Source organism: Cavia porcellus, unplaced genomic scaffold (genome assembly GCF_034190915.1).
Source record: "Cavia porcellus strain 051 isolate PalLab524CR breed Dunkin Hartley unplaced genomic scaffold, mCavPor4.1 scaffold_8, whole genome shotgun sequence".
Lineage (NCBI taxonomy): Eukaryota > Metazoa > Chordata > Mammalia > Rodentia > Caviidae > Cavia > Cavia porcellus.
In genome coordinates, this window is record NW_026947491.1 from 73175178 (window position 1) to 73194650 (window position 19473).

Genomic DNA, 19473 nt, shown 5'->3' on the forward strand with positions numbered 1-19473 from the left:
GTTTTTTGATTCTGGAAAGCAAATGTAGTCTCCTGGTGTGTATTATGATTTTCTCAAAGAACCTCTCTGTAGGTTCTTCACAGTTTACTTGATTTGCTGTTTATCTCTCTCCTAGAATCAGTCCTCCATTTTGTAACTCATTACTCACCACCTGGGAAACTGGATATCTATCTAATAGTCTACTATCCCTTTGCTTAAGTAATAAAGTGAGTAATCATCCTAGTATGTTTAAGGTAATCCTACACAAGCTCCTCTCTTTAGGCTCCATTTGGTCTTCCAAAATTCCCAACCTGTATCTCTTGATATTTGAGGGCATGAAGCGGGCTGCCATGAGACTCTAATCTGCTGAAGTCAAAGACAATTTGTCACCACCACAGCCCACAACTTTTATGCTTCAGGCTCTACCCTTAGGCTCTGGAGGAAACACTTAAAACTCTTGGAATGATTTTCCTTGACTTGGCAAAGAAGGACTGGACTCTTCCCATGCCTCGCACACAAAAAAGTAACAGATCCACAAATCTGCAGAAAAATGCTGTCCTCTTTTCAGCTTTTTGCCTCAGTCTTTATGGAAATCTTGTTTTATTTTATTTTATTTTTGGTACATGTTTGCAGTACATAATGATTAGATTCCTCATGAGCAGTTAGTACACAACACATCTCAACCCTTTCCTCATCTTCTTCCTCTTCCCTTTCTACCCACCTCTTAGATAGCTACCACTTTGTAAAAGATCTATCTCTCTAGTTCTTTTGTAATGTTATTTGTTCGTTGGGGTTTTGTTTGTTTTGTTTTTTTACTACCGGGGATTGAACTCATGATCTTGCATTTGCCAGGGAGATGCTTATACCACTGAGCTAAATCCCAGGCCTTCTATTTCTTATTATATTTTATTTTTTCTTTATTTATGTTTGGGCTTCACAAATAAGAGAAAACGTGATATTTAAGCTTGTTTCTCTGATTTACTTCACTTAACATTATGGTCTCAAGAGGCACTCATTTCCCCACAAATGAATCATGTTGATGCTTCTTTATAGCAGAATAGTACCCCATTGTGCATAAGTGCCACATTTTCTGCCCATCAATTCATCTATTGATGGACTCACAGGCTGCTTCTAAGGTGTAACCATTATGAGTTGTGCTGTTATAAATATGGATAAGCACCAACCACTGTAATATGATATCGTTAATTCTCTCAGGAAGACACCAAGGAAAACCTGAGCCAAATGAAATTTCTAGGTTTTTTTTTTTTAGGAATCACCATATTGATTTCTATAATATCACGGCTAGTTTACATTTTCATAGACAATGTAGAAGGTTCCTTCTCCTCACAGCCATGCCAACATATGTTATCATTTGACCTTTCAAAGATAGCTACTCCTTCTGCAGTAAGGTGAAGTTTCATTGTTACATGTATTGGTCTTTCTCTTTTGCCAGAAATCTTAAACATTCTTTTCATATACTTATTGGCCATTTGTACTACTTCTTCAAATAAGTGTCTATTCATGTATATTTTTAAAATAATGTTTGACCTAATACTGGGCTTATAACTTGAATTATACTTTAGTCTCACCTGAAAATGAAGTCTTCAATTTCATTCTTTTGGCATTGCTTCAAACAATGACAGAGGAATACTTACATTTCTTTTTTCTTTTTTTTTTTTTTTTTTTTTTTTTTTTTTTTTTTTTTTTTTTTTTACCAGTACAAGGGATCAAACTCAGGACTGCGTGCTTGCAAGGCAGGTGCTTATGCCACTGAGCTAAATCCCCAGCTCCTATTTGCATTTCAATATCTAGATGTTAAATAACACAGTGGCAGTGTTCAAAAATGCAATCTAATACAGATAATCTTGTCTTTATGCAAAAGACAGATACAGATAATCTTGTCTTTATTATTTAGCATTTCTTTTAAAAATTAGCTTGATGAGGAAGAGTTACCATACTAAAAAACTTTCAGAAGAAAAAGTCAAAGTGATTTAAGAACTAAGACAATGTGATGTCATGAATGTTAAATAGGATGTTTTTTTGAAGAAGCAAGTAATCCCAGTGTTACAAAACAAGCAAGAACCATAATAATCCATTGGTGACTGGGAAAGGAAGCATTATGAACGAGAGTTAGAGGAACAATCAAACTAAGTAAACAAGATGAAGAAATGGAGACATTGAGCCAAATTAGGAAATAAATTTATAGAAAAAGAGATTAGAATGTAAAAGGAAACACAATGTGAAGAGAATTTCTTTTGTTATCATGTTTATTACTTTAAAAAATAGATTTGAATATTTTAACAAAAACTGTGAGTTAAGAGGAAGTATAATTGAAGATACTAGAGACAGAAGGCAAATGAATTAAAAGAGATTTTAAAAGAGGAATGGGGGATGTGGCGGGAAGACTTTCCATGACAGAAGAATACAATTTTAGCTTGAAAATTATACATGAACGAAGACACACAAGCGCAGATAAAGTGGAGGAAGGGTACGTCGAAAACGAACCTCTAAGAGGAAAGCTTGTGAAAATGGAAGGACATGAGAAATTTGAGATAACACGACTGACAGCACTGCATGACCCAAAGCACGTAAGGGTTTACCTTGTAACAATAAAGTGTCCTCCTAAGACTCAAGGATTCATTCCTCTACAGGAATGCTCAGACATTGGGCCTGGAGAGGTAAGCAAGTCCGAGAGCAATAGCTTCATCATTTAATGAATCCATTTATAAGTTCATAGCTGCATGAGTTATTAGGAAGTTGAGTACAGGTCAAGAAGGTAATTCATTTCAGGCAGGATGTCACAGGTTATATCTTGTTGTTGGCCCCATGTTGTCTGAACCTTCCCTTTCTCTCTGCTTCCTGGGCTCCTGAAGATGACCAGCCTTTGTCTTCCAGGCCATTCACCCGAGATTGACTGCCCCAAGCAGGGTAGCTAACTGACCCTGGACTGAACCCGTGAATCTATGAGCCTAAGTAAATCCTTCATTCTTTAAATTGTTATTCTCAGGTATTTTTCCATTACTGCATCGAGCTCACTAACATAAAGAAATGACAAGAATCAGTGAGAATCACTAGAGTTTTGAAATATATACCCCCTGGTGGAAGACATAAATGTACTAAGACAATGATAATAGAGCATTATTATAAGGATTAAACAAGAAAAGAGAAATAAAGGCTGTAAGTGAGAATATGTTTTTGGCCAGGGGAAAAAACTAAAATGAAGAAAAACATTAAGAAATTAGGTTGGCAACAAAAGGACAAAAGGCACAGTGATTTTTTTTTTTTTTCAACAAATCAAGGTGGGGGGGAAAGAAGCCAGGAGGTTGGCTTTTGATTTAACTGAAAATTTAGCTGTCCAATCTAAATTTTATAATCTCAGCACAGCAGGAGGAAAGTTATCTCATATAATCAAAGATATGAAACCAGTTATTACAGAAGTGGAAAATGCAGGAAAACCGTTTAGGGGAGTATTTTTTTAATAAGAAAAAGAGAAATCCCAAATTTTGATAAAGATTGAAAAGAATATAGATTCTTTGTGCTTTCAATTTGTACAAGTGCTCATTATGACCTAGTAAAGTGTGCAGTTAAGGTTGGCTAAAGATAATGATGATAATATCTATAGTAATAGTAATGGCAACAATAGGTACATTTAACATTTATTGAGCATGTACTATCTGTGAGGCATTGATATTTTAGATGTTCCAACTCATTTATTTTTCATAATGACCTATGAGGCAATTTCAATCCTTATTTGAAATAAGTACTTTGACCAAGTTAATTCAACTGGTAAGTAGCAAGCCAGGAAAATGCCTAAGCAGTTTGCCTCAAGAATAAAAGCACCTTTGGGTAGAGTCCCTCACTCTGTAAATCTTATCTAAAGTGTTTGTATTTCAAAAGGTAAATTCATTCTTCTCCTAAGCAACTTCCTTTAACTTTTCTTCAAAGGTATTTACCAACATACCTCAAATGATGAAAAATACCTGTCATTTTATAATGGTTTCTGAAGCATATACGAAGTCATCCTTGCATCACTCCTAAGTGAATATACCAACCCCTCTTTCCAGTTTAGGAAATGGAGCTGCAGTGGCAGTGATCCCGTTTGGTAGTTACTTTTCTCACTGATGAAAAGAAACACCCAACCTCCAAATTTAAAGGTGAAAAGACTGGTTTCAGTTTACAGTTTGTAGATGTTTCAGTCTGTGTCAGCAGGTTCCCAGGCAGGATGGCATGGCAGAGGGGCATCTCACAGGAGAAACAGTTCGTGGCATGGCATGGCAGGTAACAACAAGCAGCAAAGGTTGCAGCAGCAGCAGCAGCAGCCTCTTCTTTTTATCTCTTTTGATTTACCCACTTTTCTGTGATGCCACCCATATCCAGGATAGGCTTTCCCTTTATCCACACCCAGAACTAGGTTAGACCAATCAGTGGACTAAATTAGCAATCACAAACACTTGCTCCTAGTGTCACACCTTAATCCCAGGATCACACCCTCCAGATCCAGCCACCTCCAAAAAAAGTTACCTATGACCCCAGGAGGCTTTGGGCAGACACCTAGACACAAAATATAACACCCATCTAACAAGAAAACCAATTCAAATTCAGATCTGAATAAATCCCAAGTCTTGGCCAGCACTGGGTACATCACTACTCCCTGACCATGTCTTCTCTTCAATATTCTTTATATTTCCATTGTTTTTCCTTGCTTTGTGCCTTACATTCCTGTTTCAAGTCTCCATACTTCACTGGAACATTATTATTAAGACAAGAGTTTCCATAATACAATATCCAAATTACTTTCATCTACATTTGTAATAGATAGATTTCACTCATCATCCTGGTACTTCATACCATCCTGTATTTGTAGTTTTGCCAAGTAATTCTGTAATGTTTTCCCCTGGTTCTCCAGGTTTGACCAGTGAACACAACCTCCAAGAAGACAAAGAAAGAACAACAAAAACAAACAAACAAATCTCAAGCAGAACATTAAAAATCATTAGTTCAGCCAGGCATGTCGGTACATGCCTTTAATTCTAGGAGGCTAAAACATGAGTTTTGTAAATTAGAGCTGAGCCTGGGAAATTTGGTGATGTGGCAATACCCTTCCTAAAAGAGAGAAAAAGAGAGACAGTCGGGGATGTAACTAAGTGTGAAGTCCCTGGGTTCAAACTCCAGTATCAAAAAAAAAAAAAAAAAAAAAAGAAAGAAAAGAAAAAAGCCCTCGCTTATTTCTGTTTTGTTATTAATCCTTCACCATGCCCATGATAGCATCCTGAGGTAACTTATTACAGGGTAGAATACGTGGCATAGAGTCAAGTGGCCCAGTATAGCCACAGCCATATTGGATAAGGCAATAGCCTGATGGTGTATATCCACTGTAGTGGTTAAGAGTAATGTCAACTTAATTTGCTTTGGGATTTGCTTGGAGGATAAAGCACATTTTGGGGTGTATCTAGATGGGTCTGAGAGGTGTATCTTTTGGGTCTATGCCTGGTACTTTCATTCTTCTCTGGCACTGTTCCTCTACTCTGCTTCCAGCTGCCATGAACTAAGTAGCTTTGCTTCACCAAGTCTTTCTGCTCTGATGTTCCTGCCTTTGAGTCAGACAATCACTGGCTTGGATTCCATAAATCAAATTAAACTTCTTTATTTTGTGGGTATTAAGTACTTGTCTCCCAGTGGCAATAATGACTAATCACAGCTGATTTGAGCCTGCCTTCTGCTAGTCAGTGACTTGTTAGCCCAGCCAAAATCACCCAGTCCAAGCACAAATCACTTGAATTCCACAAATCTATACAATTTTTGTCTCTGAGGTCTGTGCATCTGTCACATCACACTATTTAAACAGCAGGTAATTAATACTTGAATATTATAATCCATCCAAAATCAAAATGGCAGAAAAATTCATTTAAAATTCTATAGGTTATTTTATATATAAACTCTTGGCTTTAATACCTCATGCCTGAGAATAATCCACAGTCCATTATCACTAAAGAAATCTTTGTTCTGGGAGATTCGGGCAAGTGCTGGTGATCAAGGGTTTCATGCATATTAGGCAAGTGCTCTACCATTAAGCTATATTCCCAAACAATAAATTTAATTCTTATCCTGAAACTTTTCATCAGACATAATTATTAATTAGTTTCCTTATTTATTTCCTATTTAATATTTAGAAAAACCAACACAGGACTATTGCTATCTTTTCTGTCACTTTGTTCAAATTAGGAACCATAATCTTAACCTGGGAAAGGAAATGTGGTCTAAATTTCAGTTACTGACCTTACACAAGTCTCCACTGGCAAAACTCCACTGTCCCACATAGAATACTCTAGGATATTTCCAATATTTTCTAAAAAATAACTAAATAATACAACTATCCACAAGAAACTTTCTGTAGGTAATCATGTATCAATTTCAAAGCTCTGATATTTTCAGGAATCCTGCAATCATCCAATTCTGTATTTACCTGGGTCCATTTCTGTATTTTTTCCAAGCAAATTAGTTAGTTGTCTGAAAGCCTTACCATCACATGTAACTATATATATTAATACATGAGAGACCCTCTATATCTGCTACACAAAGTGATGAAAAAATATTAAACTTTTATATTTTGCAATATGTCCCCTAAAGATTCTTAACAAGTGGATAAAAACCAGTAAGTACTTATTTGCTTTGTTTTGAAAATGTCCAAGAATATCTATGTTTTCAACATTTATTGTAAAATATTGAACTATTCTAGTGATCATTCAAATACACATGCAGAAAAAATTTAATATTTTGGTATTCTGAAAGTATTTTGATATGTAATACTTTATAAATTAATTATCTTTTACCTGTATTTTTTCTTCAGTAATTATGAACTGCCCTGTGAAAATTAGTATTTAAGTATTTTTTATAGTATAGAGATCAAAAGACTTGATTCATGTTGGTGAGAATGGTAGTGTCACAATAAATACAAAACTTCTTATTATGAGTTTATTGATTTTTCTGCACCAAAATGCAAATATATTGTATTATTTTTTCACCTTAAAATCCTTTACCTTAGGCTCCATAGTCTTGTGGTCTGGGTGATTATAGATAAGGATTAAGATCTTCTGTTCTCAAGAAGCTTATAGTTTAATCAAGGATGCAGGCATAGAAGCCAAAAATTTAATTATAATATGATGAATGATAAGGGTAAGTAAAACAAAGGAAATTACTTGGGGTTTAGAAAAGGATTCCTGGAGCAGATAAAGTGTTAGCTAGCATGATAAATTAGACAGACAAAAACACTGGTGAAAAACTACACGTAAAGGAAAAGGATTGAAATACCATAGAGCTTGTTGGGGGCACTGAGAACAGCACACACTGTGACAGGTCTACATAAAGGGGTGAGAAGGGACGGAGTAAAGAACCCAGGACTGGTACTGACGGAACTGAAAGGGCCAAGAGATTAGACGATTATTTAAAACATGAAAACAGAATGGATCACTGAATATGAAAGTGAGACAGGGGAGAAAACATCATCTGTAAGTGTGGTCAGGTGTCAGTTTAAGGAATAGTACAGACTTGGGTGGAAAGTGGAAGCCAGGGAAGGCCAAAATGCGGGCTTCTGTGGATATCAGAATGAATCTGCACACACACAAGGTGTATTATTGAACGCACAGCTTACAAATATCAGACTTGGAGTTGGAGAGTATTACAGAATTGGTAGTGCTAATGAAACATAAATAAGCTCAAGCAAATAATAAAAAGTTGAACATCTTGGCTATAGAATAACTTGCATGGTTAGGAAACAATAGTTTTATTGCTTTTTCTTCCTAAATAAGTAATGGGAGAGAAGTCAGATAAAGCAAAGTTCCAAACCACTAGCACCTAAAAGCAGTCTAGAGACTAAGCGCAGCATCTGTGCCATGAAGTTTGTCACTTTCAACACGAGCTGCTAAAATAATTTAGTTTTATGTTGTTTTATGTCGTGGAAGTACTTTTCAATTTAATGTGCTTTAGCTTTGGCTCAAACCTTCCATTTCTGGTAGCCATTTTTTCCTTTCAATTTAGTGTAAAATACAGTGACACCAAACGACACAGGGGGACTTTACAAATTCCTTAAAAATATTACTAGATACCACCTGATGAAAAATATTCCTCTATTACATGCAAAAAGTATATATCTGCAAGTGCATAGAGGAATCTATTAAATGTTTACTTTTTAAAAAGTGACAAGGTCATAACTGTCTTTCAGGGACATGTGTGAATTTGTAGGGATATTTTTACTAGTAACATATGAGTTATACTTAAAAATACATGTCAAAAATATACGGAAAATATATTGAAACTACAGACATCGAAATATATAGGCTAATAAATTCTAATTTATGTTTCCACAATTCATATATTTGAAACACCGGTAGATAGCTAATTTAATAGGTAACAAAAGGATATCTGTGCTAACATGAGATTATTTATAGTATATTTCTTCTATAAAATAGAAATATCTTGAGTATTCTCTTTAGAAATCTATGCATGTAATTACAGGATGCTTTCAAAAATCCTTCTGGAGGAAAGCTTCATAACATGTATTTTATATGTGACATAATAAAAATACGCTGGATAGTTAAATAAACATAAAAATATTATACCAAAAGAAATACTGCCATCATTGCCCTCTCAAAATACTCTCTAATTCAAACCCTCTTATGCCACTGTCCTTGCCACATCCTACAGCAGTTATGGAAGTTCTCTTTCATGAAGGTCTCTTAGGGGCTGCCACACAGTTCTGAGTCAATTCAAAGTATTTAAAGCCATTTGTATCAAATAAAGAAAAATATCATGTGTCCTCATCCAGAGCCCGGCACTGTGTAACTTGCAGCAGCTTCCCAAAGTGAAATGACCTCCAAATTAGAACGACCACAAAAGGTAGACATGGTCAATTCCGGACATCAAGGAAGCCAGAAAATTGGAACCAAAGCCACTCATTAAGGAAGACTCCCAGACTGCTCCTGAAATTGGCAAGAATGATGGGATGTGTGAGTTATGTGAGGGAACTATTTTGAGAAGGATTCATGGCAATGTGTCTTCTAAAAAATATTAGTATATGATGTAGGTGTACATACCTTAATTATTTTGATTATTTTTGGCCCACTCCTCCTTGCTACTCTCCTTCCTCTCTCACATATCTTCTTCTCTCATTGTCATTATTACTATTTTTATTACTGTTTTTATTATCACTTCACATTTATGGCAATGATAACTACATTCATTGTATTTTTTAGTATATGACAATGTGTCGCTCTAATTTTTTACTTTAAACATTTACTATATACTTATCACATTTTACACATGCAAAAAAATGTGAAAATTCTGAACTTCAGAGACCAATTTTCCTGAAGGAGTTTGGATAAAAAAATTATGTATTAGTAAAATTTAAAATAAGCAATTAAATTTTCAATGGCATTATAATCTAGATATTCAATCTAACTAGGATGATATAATTTTTATTCATTCTTGTGCTTCAAGTGTTTGATGTTCACAAAAAAGTTCTCAATAAAAATACTTCCAGCATTCTCTTTTTTCCCCCAATCATGTTTTTCTAACACTTCATTTTTATAACATCCTTATGGAATAGTTAAACTTATTATGGGATGGGCAACATTTTTAAAAGTCCACACTACTTTTAGAAACATTTTGATGGAGTCAGAATTGAAAGGAAAGGGGCTGGGATTTAGCTCAGCAGCGTAAGTGCCTGCCTTGCAAGCTCATGGTCTTTAATTTGATCCCTGCTATCGATTTTTTAAAAAGACAAATAAATAAATACATTAAAAAGAATTGAGAATAAAAACATTAACCTTGAATAAAATAAAGAAAACAAATATAGGTGAGATAAATACAGAACCTTACAGGTAGGATCAAATTGTCAGCTTTGAGGACAATGGAACATATTGTGGGATTTATTTAAATTAAAAATATCAGTTGACTGCTGTTCTGGTACGTAATGAATATATCCCGAATTTGCCCCAATACACTAAATTCCTGGGCCACTTCAATGAAATATTAGATGCAGAAAGAGTGATGATTGCCATTTTGTGCTTACTACAAAAGGTAAGGTGCATGTGTTGATTCTGTTATCGTACTCTATCAACAACATTAACAAGTCAGTCTTAGAGAAGCATGATCACGATGATGATAGCTCTAGAAACAACTCAAGAAAAACACTTGCAAATACTGAAATGTCCACCTTTCAAAAGTCATTCTTGGGGAAGACTTGATTGTTGGCCTTTGAAGTAAATCAACATACTCTGTGTAATTAAATGAACAAGTGTCATCAACAAGTGAAAGTTATTTGAAAAATTATTTTATCTCAACTCAAAACAAACTGCCTGAAAATGTAAAGGGCTGGAATCAGAGTTATTCATATAGGTTCCCAGGATTATCTAATGACATTGGGTGAGAGGTATTACATTGTAAATTAATAGTACAACAGGATTTAGAATTTTTAAACTTTAACTGTAATTTTCAAAATTACTGAAAAATTTGTGCTGCAGGAAAAATGCATAGATAGAAGTAAATTCTTTAATATTTGCTTGTGTTAAACCAAAGGACAAAGTTGTAGTTAGAAGAAAACTGTAGTTTATTGGAGATGACTATTAAAAATCGCACTAATATTTTATGCCTTTTCTCATATATAAAAAAACATTGCTATGGAATTGTCCTGTAAGTAAGTATATCTTTAGACACATACATTTTAAAATAGTTAAGCTAGTTATACTACTAGCTGCTATTAGTTCATTGAAAAGAAAGGTTTGTGCCTATATTGTTTGACCACATTTTCATGCCTATATCTTGTAATAAGAGCAATTACTTTGAATATATGATGTACTAACTATTGTTACTCTCCTACAATCTTATTTTGAACTTTTCTACCATTGTTTTTATTGCTTCTTTTTCTTTAAAATAAAAATAAAATGATTCTATTCAAATGAGCTAGCAATCAACTATTTATAAAATGAAAAATGAACAGAAATGTATTTTAAAAATCTAACAACAGTAAATTCATGAAAATAAAAATGTACTTTTGTCCTTTCTCAATTTCCAAAATGTTATAAATTAAGAAAAAGTAAATTGAAGTTTTGTGGGTTTTTTGTTTTTAGTGAAGCAAAGAATAAGATCAGGACCTTGTGCACAATTGTAAGTGAAGTATCATCGTTCTTTATCTCCAGATAACTCTCTAGGTGAATAATTTTTTTATAAGAAAGAGTAATGTGTCAATAATTTAAGAACTTTAAACCAGGTATTAGGCATTTTTAAAGAAGGAGAAAACTATAATTAGACAGTAGACTTCCAAACTACTACCATTTCCATAGACAGATGCACAAATGAAAATTGAAAATAGGTATTTCCAATTGCATAGTCGTGTTTGAAAAGTAAGAAAGGTAAAACAATTTCCCCACAATCTAGAAACTAAAATAATCTGATCAACAAGTGGTTTCCCATCGTCCCCAAAAGCACAAAGGTAAACTTTTGGAAACAGAAGCCAGAGAAGAACACACATGTTTCACACACACACACACACACACACACACACACACACACACACACACACTACACATATAGCATGATTTTGTCTGAGGCAGGTTCAATATAAATCAAATCCCTATTTTTATTTTTCTCTTACACAAACATGCATTATCATATACATTATGTGGAAAAGAAATTATAAGGGTGGAAATAAAGCATGTCTTAATAAAGCCTTACCACAGTTTCAATTATACTAGGATGGACAAAGTCTCTTAGAAGCATACCTGTGGCAGGGCTGAATTGAGCTGTCTCTGGAGTGAGTCTCTGTCATAGATGACATCCTGCAGCCTTTGCTGTGCAAGTGAGAGGCTTTCCTGGGTCTCCCGAAGGGTGTCTAGAAGGCGATCCCTTTCATCTAGCATGTTCACCATCAGTTGCTCAAAATGGGAGTCTGAGTCCGAGCCACTGCTTTGGGACCCCCTTTGGCTCATTGGGGTGTCCTCGTTAATCGTGGGCATCACTTCACACATCATTGCTTAAAGAAAATAAAGGAGGAGTCAGTAAAGAAATGGTCTCTAAAATCTCTAGCTGGTTACCTTTTCACTAAACTCTTTGCAGCTCATTAATCTAATTGTCTCTCTCTCCTGACTACTGCCCTATCTTTAACCAAATTGAATAGTTTTGATCTCAATGAAACAAGACTCTTTCCCTTTCTCCAACTGACTTGCTTTCTCTCTCTCTGTATGTCAACCCATATTATGTTCCACCAACATACTACAAGTTGGCTTTACCCGTTTCTTAATTTTCTTTCTCATGACATACTGCACTTAATGCAACTTACAGAAATATGCTATTTTTTTTTTTTTAGTTTACTTAAGTTTATTGACACAGTTTAGATACACATGATGATCATGTTCATTATAGGGAATCTGTATCTGTACTTGATATAGAGTATCTCTCTTTGGCTGCAAGTTTATGAATCTCTTGAAACCAGTGCCTCTAAGTTAATTGTTCTGTCAACAGGAAGTATATGGTATGTTAAAGGTGTAAAAGTAAAGAAATTTTGATGATCTTGATAGTTAAATTCATTTAATGTTCATTCTTTCATTTAAAAATTCACCAATAAGTGAACATCATATACAGCAAATTGATTTTATTTTCTTTTTCTTTCAACAAATTTTTCCATACCAACTAACTTAAAGTTTTTTAAAAACATAACTTTCAAGTTGTTAAGTGTTACTGATTGAATAAGAGAAACTTTATGAAACAGACTGTGATGTATAGATTTGTCTTTATTATTGTGCTACTAATCACACTTGATATTCCTTTGTTTCCTGTTAGATGCATTGTCTAGCTTCCATCTAAACACAACAAACTAAAACTCCTTCAAATATTCTGCAAAACAGATGTGTTAAATTACATTAGCTAATTTCATAACTTCACGTCTCAAATGCTAATCACAAGCTTTAAATCATGAAATAAGTGAACAGTCCAAAATATTTTTAAAATGATTCATTAATTGAATTTAAAATCTACAGCATAGATGCTGAAAGGCAATACCATACTATTATGCAATATTTTTTTAAAAATTAGTCATTTTTTTTCATCCCCTATTTTATGTTTTAAAAAAAGTCCACCTCAACTCAGTTTCAGTTGTACAATAGCCAGGAGACACTAATTAGAGGGCTTAGGTTTGCAGAAGGATGATGCTGAGAAAGGTTGGTATCTTCAGATATTCTTTGGTTATACAATGCAAGATCAATCCATTTTGCTGTCTATGTATCATGTCCTTGGGAAAAATATTTCTGATGATATTTTAAATTAAAATGTCAAAATGTAACAGCTCAATAGTTAATTACTTTATATGGGTTCATTTTATAACTTGAGGAGAAAATTTGATTATTTGTGAATGATTTATTCAGGCCTCAGAGAAAATGAAGAGAAACTTTTAATACACTAAAATTAAATTATTTTGTGATTGATGATCTATACAGTTCCAGAATAATGCAAAATGCTTTCAGATTTTACTCATCACTCTTAATACTGAGCTACCTGAAGGCAAGAACTTGGCTTGTTCAATTACTCTTGCTCCTACTGGCTCTAAAATAAATGAGAGTAGGCATAGAGAATGAATTTACACATATACAATGTGTGCGTGCACGTGAGCTACTACAATTGTTAACCAAATAGCATTTTAAAAATCAATTTGCTTTTCATTAAAAAACACATAAAAATGCTCCTTGACAATTACAATTTTTTCTTTAGATTGACTGAAAAAAATGGAAAACAAAAACAAAGCGTTCCAACACATTAACTTACTTAAATGATTAGCTCACATCTCATGCATGAAATCCACATATTAAACATGTGTGTCATTCTGAGAATTCATTACCAGAGCCAACTTGTGCATTTTTGACATTTAAGGTAAAAACAAAGAACTAGAGGAGGGGGTGATAACACGATGCCAAAGAACAATCTTAAAGTTTAAATTTTAAGATCATCTAAACATTTTTAAAGCTATATTGCAAACTGTAGCCTTCTCAAAAGTACTTCTAGTTACTTACAACAACTTCACATTTCAAGGAAAAGCATAACTATAGTGATTACTCAAGTACAATTATCACCAGAGTATGATATATGAATTCTATACAACCTCTTGTATTCACCAGAGTTCATTGGACATTCGCAAAGTTTGGATGCTCAGGACATTATAAAAAATAATTCTTGATTCAATTAGTCAAAAAATGGTATTATGAGAAGGTACCTGGGGACTTATAAAGTCTCTGAAATCCACATTCAAAAGAACTTGATTCTATTCCATGTTTCAAGCATTAGAGTAAGTTACTTCATCTCGCAGAACTTCAGTTTTATCATTCATAAAGTAGGGATAATAATCTATATTTTCTAAAAATACCATTTTAAGGACTCAGTCATGTACCTAAGAACACACTTTAAAAGATATACAGGTTTATTGTGAATTCAATTATTTATTTCTAGTATTAAGTCTCTGACATTCATCTTGCAGAAATAATAGTTTACCTTTATGACTCCTTTTGCTTCTAGGCCTGAAGGTTTAAGTCTAGTGACTATTGAACTCTCCAAATTGTATTTTTAAAAAAATCAAAAAAGATGCTTAAAATGTAAGATGAATGTTTTCCCTTTTTATTCACAGTCCACCCAAATAAATAAAATCTTTTCGTTAAAAATTGGAAAGCAACACAAAAAGAAGGCCACTTTCATGAGAATTTTTAGTTCTTGCATTAGAGCTTACATTCTAATCTAAACTGCAAAATATATGAAAAATTCTTATAATGTAATATTTTAAAATGTATATTTCAAGTATCAGAAACAATTAAAAATCCATATAAACTTTCATAGAAGGCATGATATCTGAAATAACTTTCAACGTCCAGAAGGGCACGATCATATTTTGTGTATTTCACCCAGGTATATCACTTTAAATTGTTACAATTACTTTCAATATTAAAAATTCAAACATTATATAATTTCCCCCAAAACTAGAACTAGCATGCAAAGAGTTTGTTTGGGTATATGTCTGTTCAGCACCCTCTTCATCCCTAAAGTCAATTTGACATACAAATAATGTTAAATTCACCAAGAAAATGATTGCTCATTAAATTACTGATGCCTTTCAAGACCTAGTTAGAGACATTGTTAGTTTTGTTGTGAAAGGAGAAAAAAAAAAAAAAAAGCCTGGTTACCTTAATTATCCGAGCACTTAAATTTAGCTTATCAAATTTTATACCAGGAAAACCAACTCCCATATTGTTAGCAGGTAACCTTGACTGACTTCTAAATCTCTCAGGTTTCAAATAAAAGTTTTGAATTCTCATTGGCATCACTGTCCAAAGGATTTCAAGACCTTTAGCAATATATATCACATAACCTAGTCACATATGAGAGCTCTGAAATGCTTTTCCTGTCAACGAAAAACTATTTAATCGTATTACTAGAGTGTAGACCCTACTGTAGGCACAGGTTCAATTATTCTGTACAGTGAGTTTGTTCTGCAAAGATTGAGTCTTCAAGAAGCATCCCAAGTCCTCCTCAGTCAACCTACACGGAGAAATTCCAGGCGAGAAATCCCAGCCATTGTCTGATTACATTACATGAATATTCCTCCTCCTATTTAACTCCTGCAAATACCCAGTCCTCCGGAAATATTACGATCACCTCTAATGGAAGCGTTTTCCCACTTTCTTTACCTTAGTGCATTTACAGATGGCCAAAGAGCCAGTCCACCCACCTTCCTGGACAGCTCTCTCTCAGCCACACCCCCCACCGCCACCCTGAAGAAGTTGACTTCATAATTTCCACACTAAAATTGTCCACCCTGCCCAGCATCAGAGAGGAGTAGCAGAAGGCAGAGAAATAGGAGAGGAGGACGGGTGGAAAGGCAGAGGTACCTCGGGGCAACCCGGGAGGACCTGGCCTCTCACCTTCCCTGGGGGCAGGGTGGGGCCGGGGTGCGGGGGAGAATGCAGCGGGCGGGAACCCTGGGCACTCCAGCTCAGTTTCTGTACCTAAGGTCTGTAATTCCGGGTCCTGCCTCTTCCTCGGAGCAACCACAGCCGCAGTCTCGGCTCGCGGCGAGGGGCGGCTCACGCCCAGCACTCCCGGACCATGGAGCTCCCTAGCGGCGGCGGGAGCAGCCAGGCCGCCGAGACACCCGCGCGTCTCCGCGCCGGCCCGGCCCGAGCCCCGGCTCCAGGCTGTGGCAGCAGCTCCGCATCTTCCGCGGCTCCGTCAGCGGCCGAAAGGAGAAGCGTCCATCGGAAAAATGGCATATTACAAATTTTGCTTTGGGAAGCAGAGCTCGGTTCAGACCATTGTCAAAGCGAGGAGGGGGGAGGCGGCTCTTAAAGCAGCAGCAGCCCCTTTGCCGGGCGGCCGCAGCTCCGCGTGCAGCTGGAGCCGGGGCGGGGAGCCGGGCCGGGGCGCCCGGGGTGACTTTGGGAAACTTCACCCGGGGGCGCGGCTGCTCCCCTCTGCGCCCCGGCCGCGCGGCGCGTGAGCGAGGTTCCCCGCAAACGTGCACTTCGGGCACCCGCACCAGGTAGGAGTCCGCGGAAGTTCTCCACCCAGGTCTCCGCCGGCCGCGCTGGAGTTTGGGGCTGAGGCTGGAGTTTGACAGTTTGAGGGGAGCCAGTGCCCCAGCGGGGGGAGCAGCGGGACAGAGCCTCTCGGGGCGCCCGGCTGACTCCCCCCTGGGGGGCTCCACTGCACTTGTGCAGGCGCCTTGCTCCGGGAGGGCAGCAGTGCACGCCCCCGCCCGGCTCGCACCCCGTTCCCCGGGCAGCCCCCCGCAAGCCGCCCCTCTGGCGCACCGGCTGCGCCCGCAGAACCAACCTGCTGGGAGCGGCGGGTGCTACAGCATCTTCTCTCTGGCCGCCTAGTGCTCCTGCTGCTCCTCCTTCTCCGTCTCCTCCCCTCCTCCTCCTTGGCAGCCTCCACCTCCTCTTCCTCTGGAACGAGGGCTTCCCCTGGAAGCTGTTGCAGTGGTTTCCACCGGCCCTTAAATAAATTCTGAAGTAATCACGTCTTTGCTCTCCTCCTCACGCACACGCGCTCGCTCGCTCGCTCGCTCGCGGACACCCTCGTCTGCCCGCAGCCGCTCCCGGGATGCGGGGGCTCTGGCTCCCCGGTGCTGCCGAGGACCAGGGAGGCAGCGACAGCGCAGGGGACGCCGGCGCCCACCTGGCTCGGCTCGCACACACAATGGTGTTTACAGCAGGCTTGCGTGGGCCGCCCGGGTGGGGACCGACTTGGCACCTTCCGGCTCTCCGGCCTCCCCTGGCCGCCGCTGTCAGCCGCTGTTTCTCTGGCTGGAACAGGGCAGGCAGTCCCGGTTAAGGGACCTGTGTCAGTCGAGGGTGTGGCGGCATCTGTCACTTCTGGCCGCGCTCCTTTTCGGTTCAGTGGTTTGATGGTGAGGAAGATGCATTGAAATACTTCCAGCCGAGTCAATTTCAGCTTTGAACAGAATCTAAGCTGGATCACGCTCCAGATCCCCTTAATATTCTCTCTCTCTCTCTCTCTCTCTCTCTCTCTCTCTCTCTCTCTCTCTCTCTCTCCTCCTGTCTCTCCTCTCCACTCCTATAGAGGGACTATCAAGGGAAAAAAGGAAGCAGCAGACAAAACCAGTACCTACTAAAGGAAATAATTCAGGTAAGGAAAGTCACTTACCCAGGGTTTGGTGAAACAGAAGACGTCATACACTAGGAAACTGGGAAGAAGGATTATACAGTGAACATAATTTGGGGTGAATGCAAATATCTTCAGAGTGTACAAAACCCAAAGGCATATATACATATAGTGTGTGTGTGTGTGTGTGTGTGTGTGTGTGTGTGTGTGTAAAGCAGAGTTCAAAGTTAACAAAGAATTGTACTCAAAGAGTACTCAAATACTGACTGGCTTAAATAAACCGTGATATTCAAGAAATAGTCTCCTTCTGGGGGTAATATTTAATTCAGTTAATAATTCTACAATGGCAAGTTTATGATTTTAATCTCTTCCAATCTGTTATTCAAATTTTAAACCACAGTGAAAAATAATTTTATACATATTAAATATAAATGATCTATACCCTAACACACATATATACATGAGAAGTCAAGTAGAACACAATTTCCAGACATGTTGTGCAACGTGATCACCTATGACTCTTGTCATCTTGTAGATTCTGATTCACTAAGTTGGGAGCTGACATACTACTTCCCACAACTCCTAGCTGGTATCCCATTTTTACCCAACTAACTTACCACCTAAGTATCTTAAATAACTTTAATCTTAGGAAATTCATCCTATAAGACAGCCCAGCCTATTTCCAGACAGACATAATGTTATAATTCCCTTATTGTATTAATCAGATGGCAATAGTCTTATAATTTTCACCCTCTGAAATCCCATGGAAGACTTCAAATGTCTCTTATATAAAAGAAGTTTTCATATTTTTAAATACAGCTAGTACATAGATCTATATATAATTTGTTCCTCATCAAATTTTGATTTTAATTTCATTGCCAATCAACACTGTTGTCAGGGCTCAAACATTCTTAACACTCCCAAGTATTGATTTGCCTGAATCCAACTCATGTAATAAATATTTAATTTAATGTAAGTATAATATCCATATTCTGTTGATGTAAAAATAGTTAAATGATTACTCACAGCTGATGTCACAGAAAGAAAAGTTTGATAATGAAATAAATAACCTGGGTGGGGGAGAAGCTAATCATCTTCATAGTCATTCTTAAACTAGAAACTGCATTCTTATCCATAACATCATCAGAACTGCAAAAGTACTTGTAAGTAGGAATACTACAGAACATTAGATGAATTAATTCATAAGAGAAAATAAGACTTATCACTGATACCAGCTTCCTTAGTTTAGTGGCTCTCAATTTTAGCATACAAAAGAATATCCAGAATGATTTATTACAACACTAATTATTCCATCCCATTTCCAGAATAACTGACTCACTAGATCTTTTGGATGGTCTAATGATTCACAATTCTAATAAGTTCCCAAGAATGTTAATACTGTTGGTCAACATCTTACTTTGATAGCTTTTACACAAATAAGTCTTTAAAAATTTGGGGATGAAAGAAATAGAGCAAGAAAAAGAGCTGCTAGTGTTTTGTGTTCAAGGCAAAAGGTATCTTATAAAATATAAACACATTCTTTATGCTAAAGTTTCATCTACTCCTAGTGACTTTAATGACCAGTCCATCAGTGTTTAAGATGAAATATGCTTATCTCCTATAGTCAACTAGATTTAGTCAAGGATGTCAAAACTGCTTCTTTCATTATTAGTCTTGGGACCTGACAACAATAAAAGGATTTAGTCTTTAGAGACATTGTTATGGTTGATATTTAAATCCCCATGCCCACCTTCCTACTCCCTGGCCCTCACCAAAGCCTCGTGAAGTTACTGGGGTGGGATTTTCAGAGGTGACTGATCTAGAGCATGTGATCCATTC

At 36.9% G+C, this 19473-nt stretch overlaps 1 protein-coding gene across 6 annotated transcripts in view; it reads right to left on the minus strand.

Annotated features, from left to right (window-relative positions):
* The window catches only part of Ppfia2 (PTPRF interacting protein alpha 2), a 435633-nt gene extending 418195 nt beyond the window's left edge, over positions 1–17438 (minus strand). For 5 of the 6 annotated variants that reach the window (XM_063255210.1, XM_063255209.1, XM_063255207.1 and 2 more), the window contains exons 1-2: positions 16014–16258; positions 11754–12004 (exon numbers count right to left, since the gene is read on the minus strand). In XM_063255210.1, coding sequence (XP_063111280.1) covers positions 11754–12002 — 249 coding nt within the window. In that variant the 5' untranslated portion in view covers positions 12003–12004; positions 16014–16258. Of the gene's footprint in view, positions 1–11753; positions 12005–16013; positions 16259–16839 lie in introns of those variants that run through there. The other variant, XM_063255205.1, reaches the window with a different exon arrangement.
* Positions 17439–19473: the final 2035 nt, after the last annotated feature.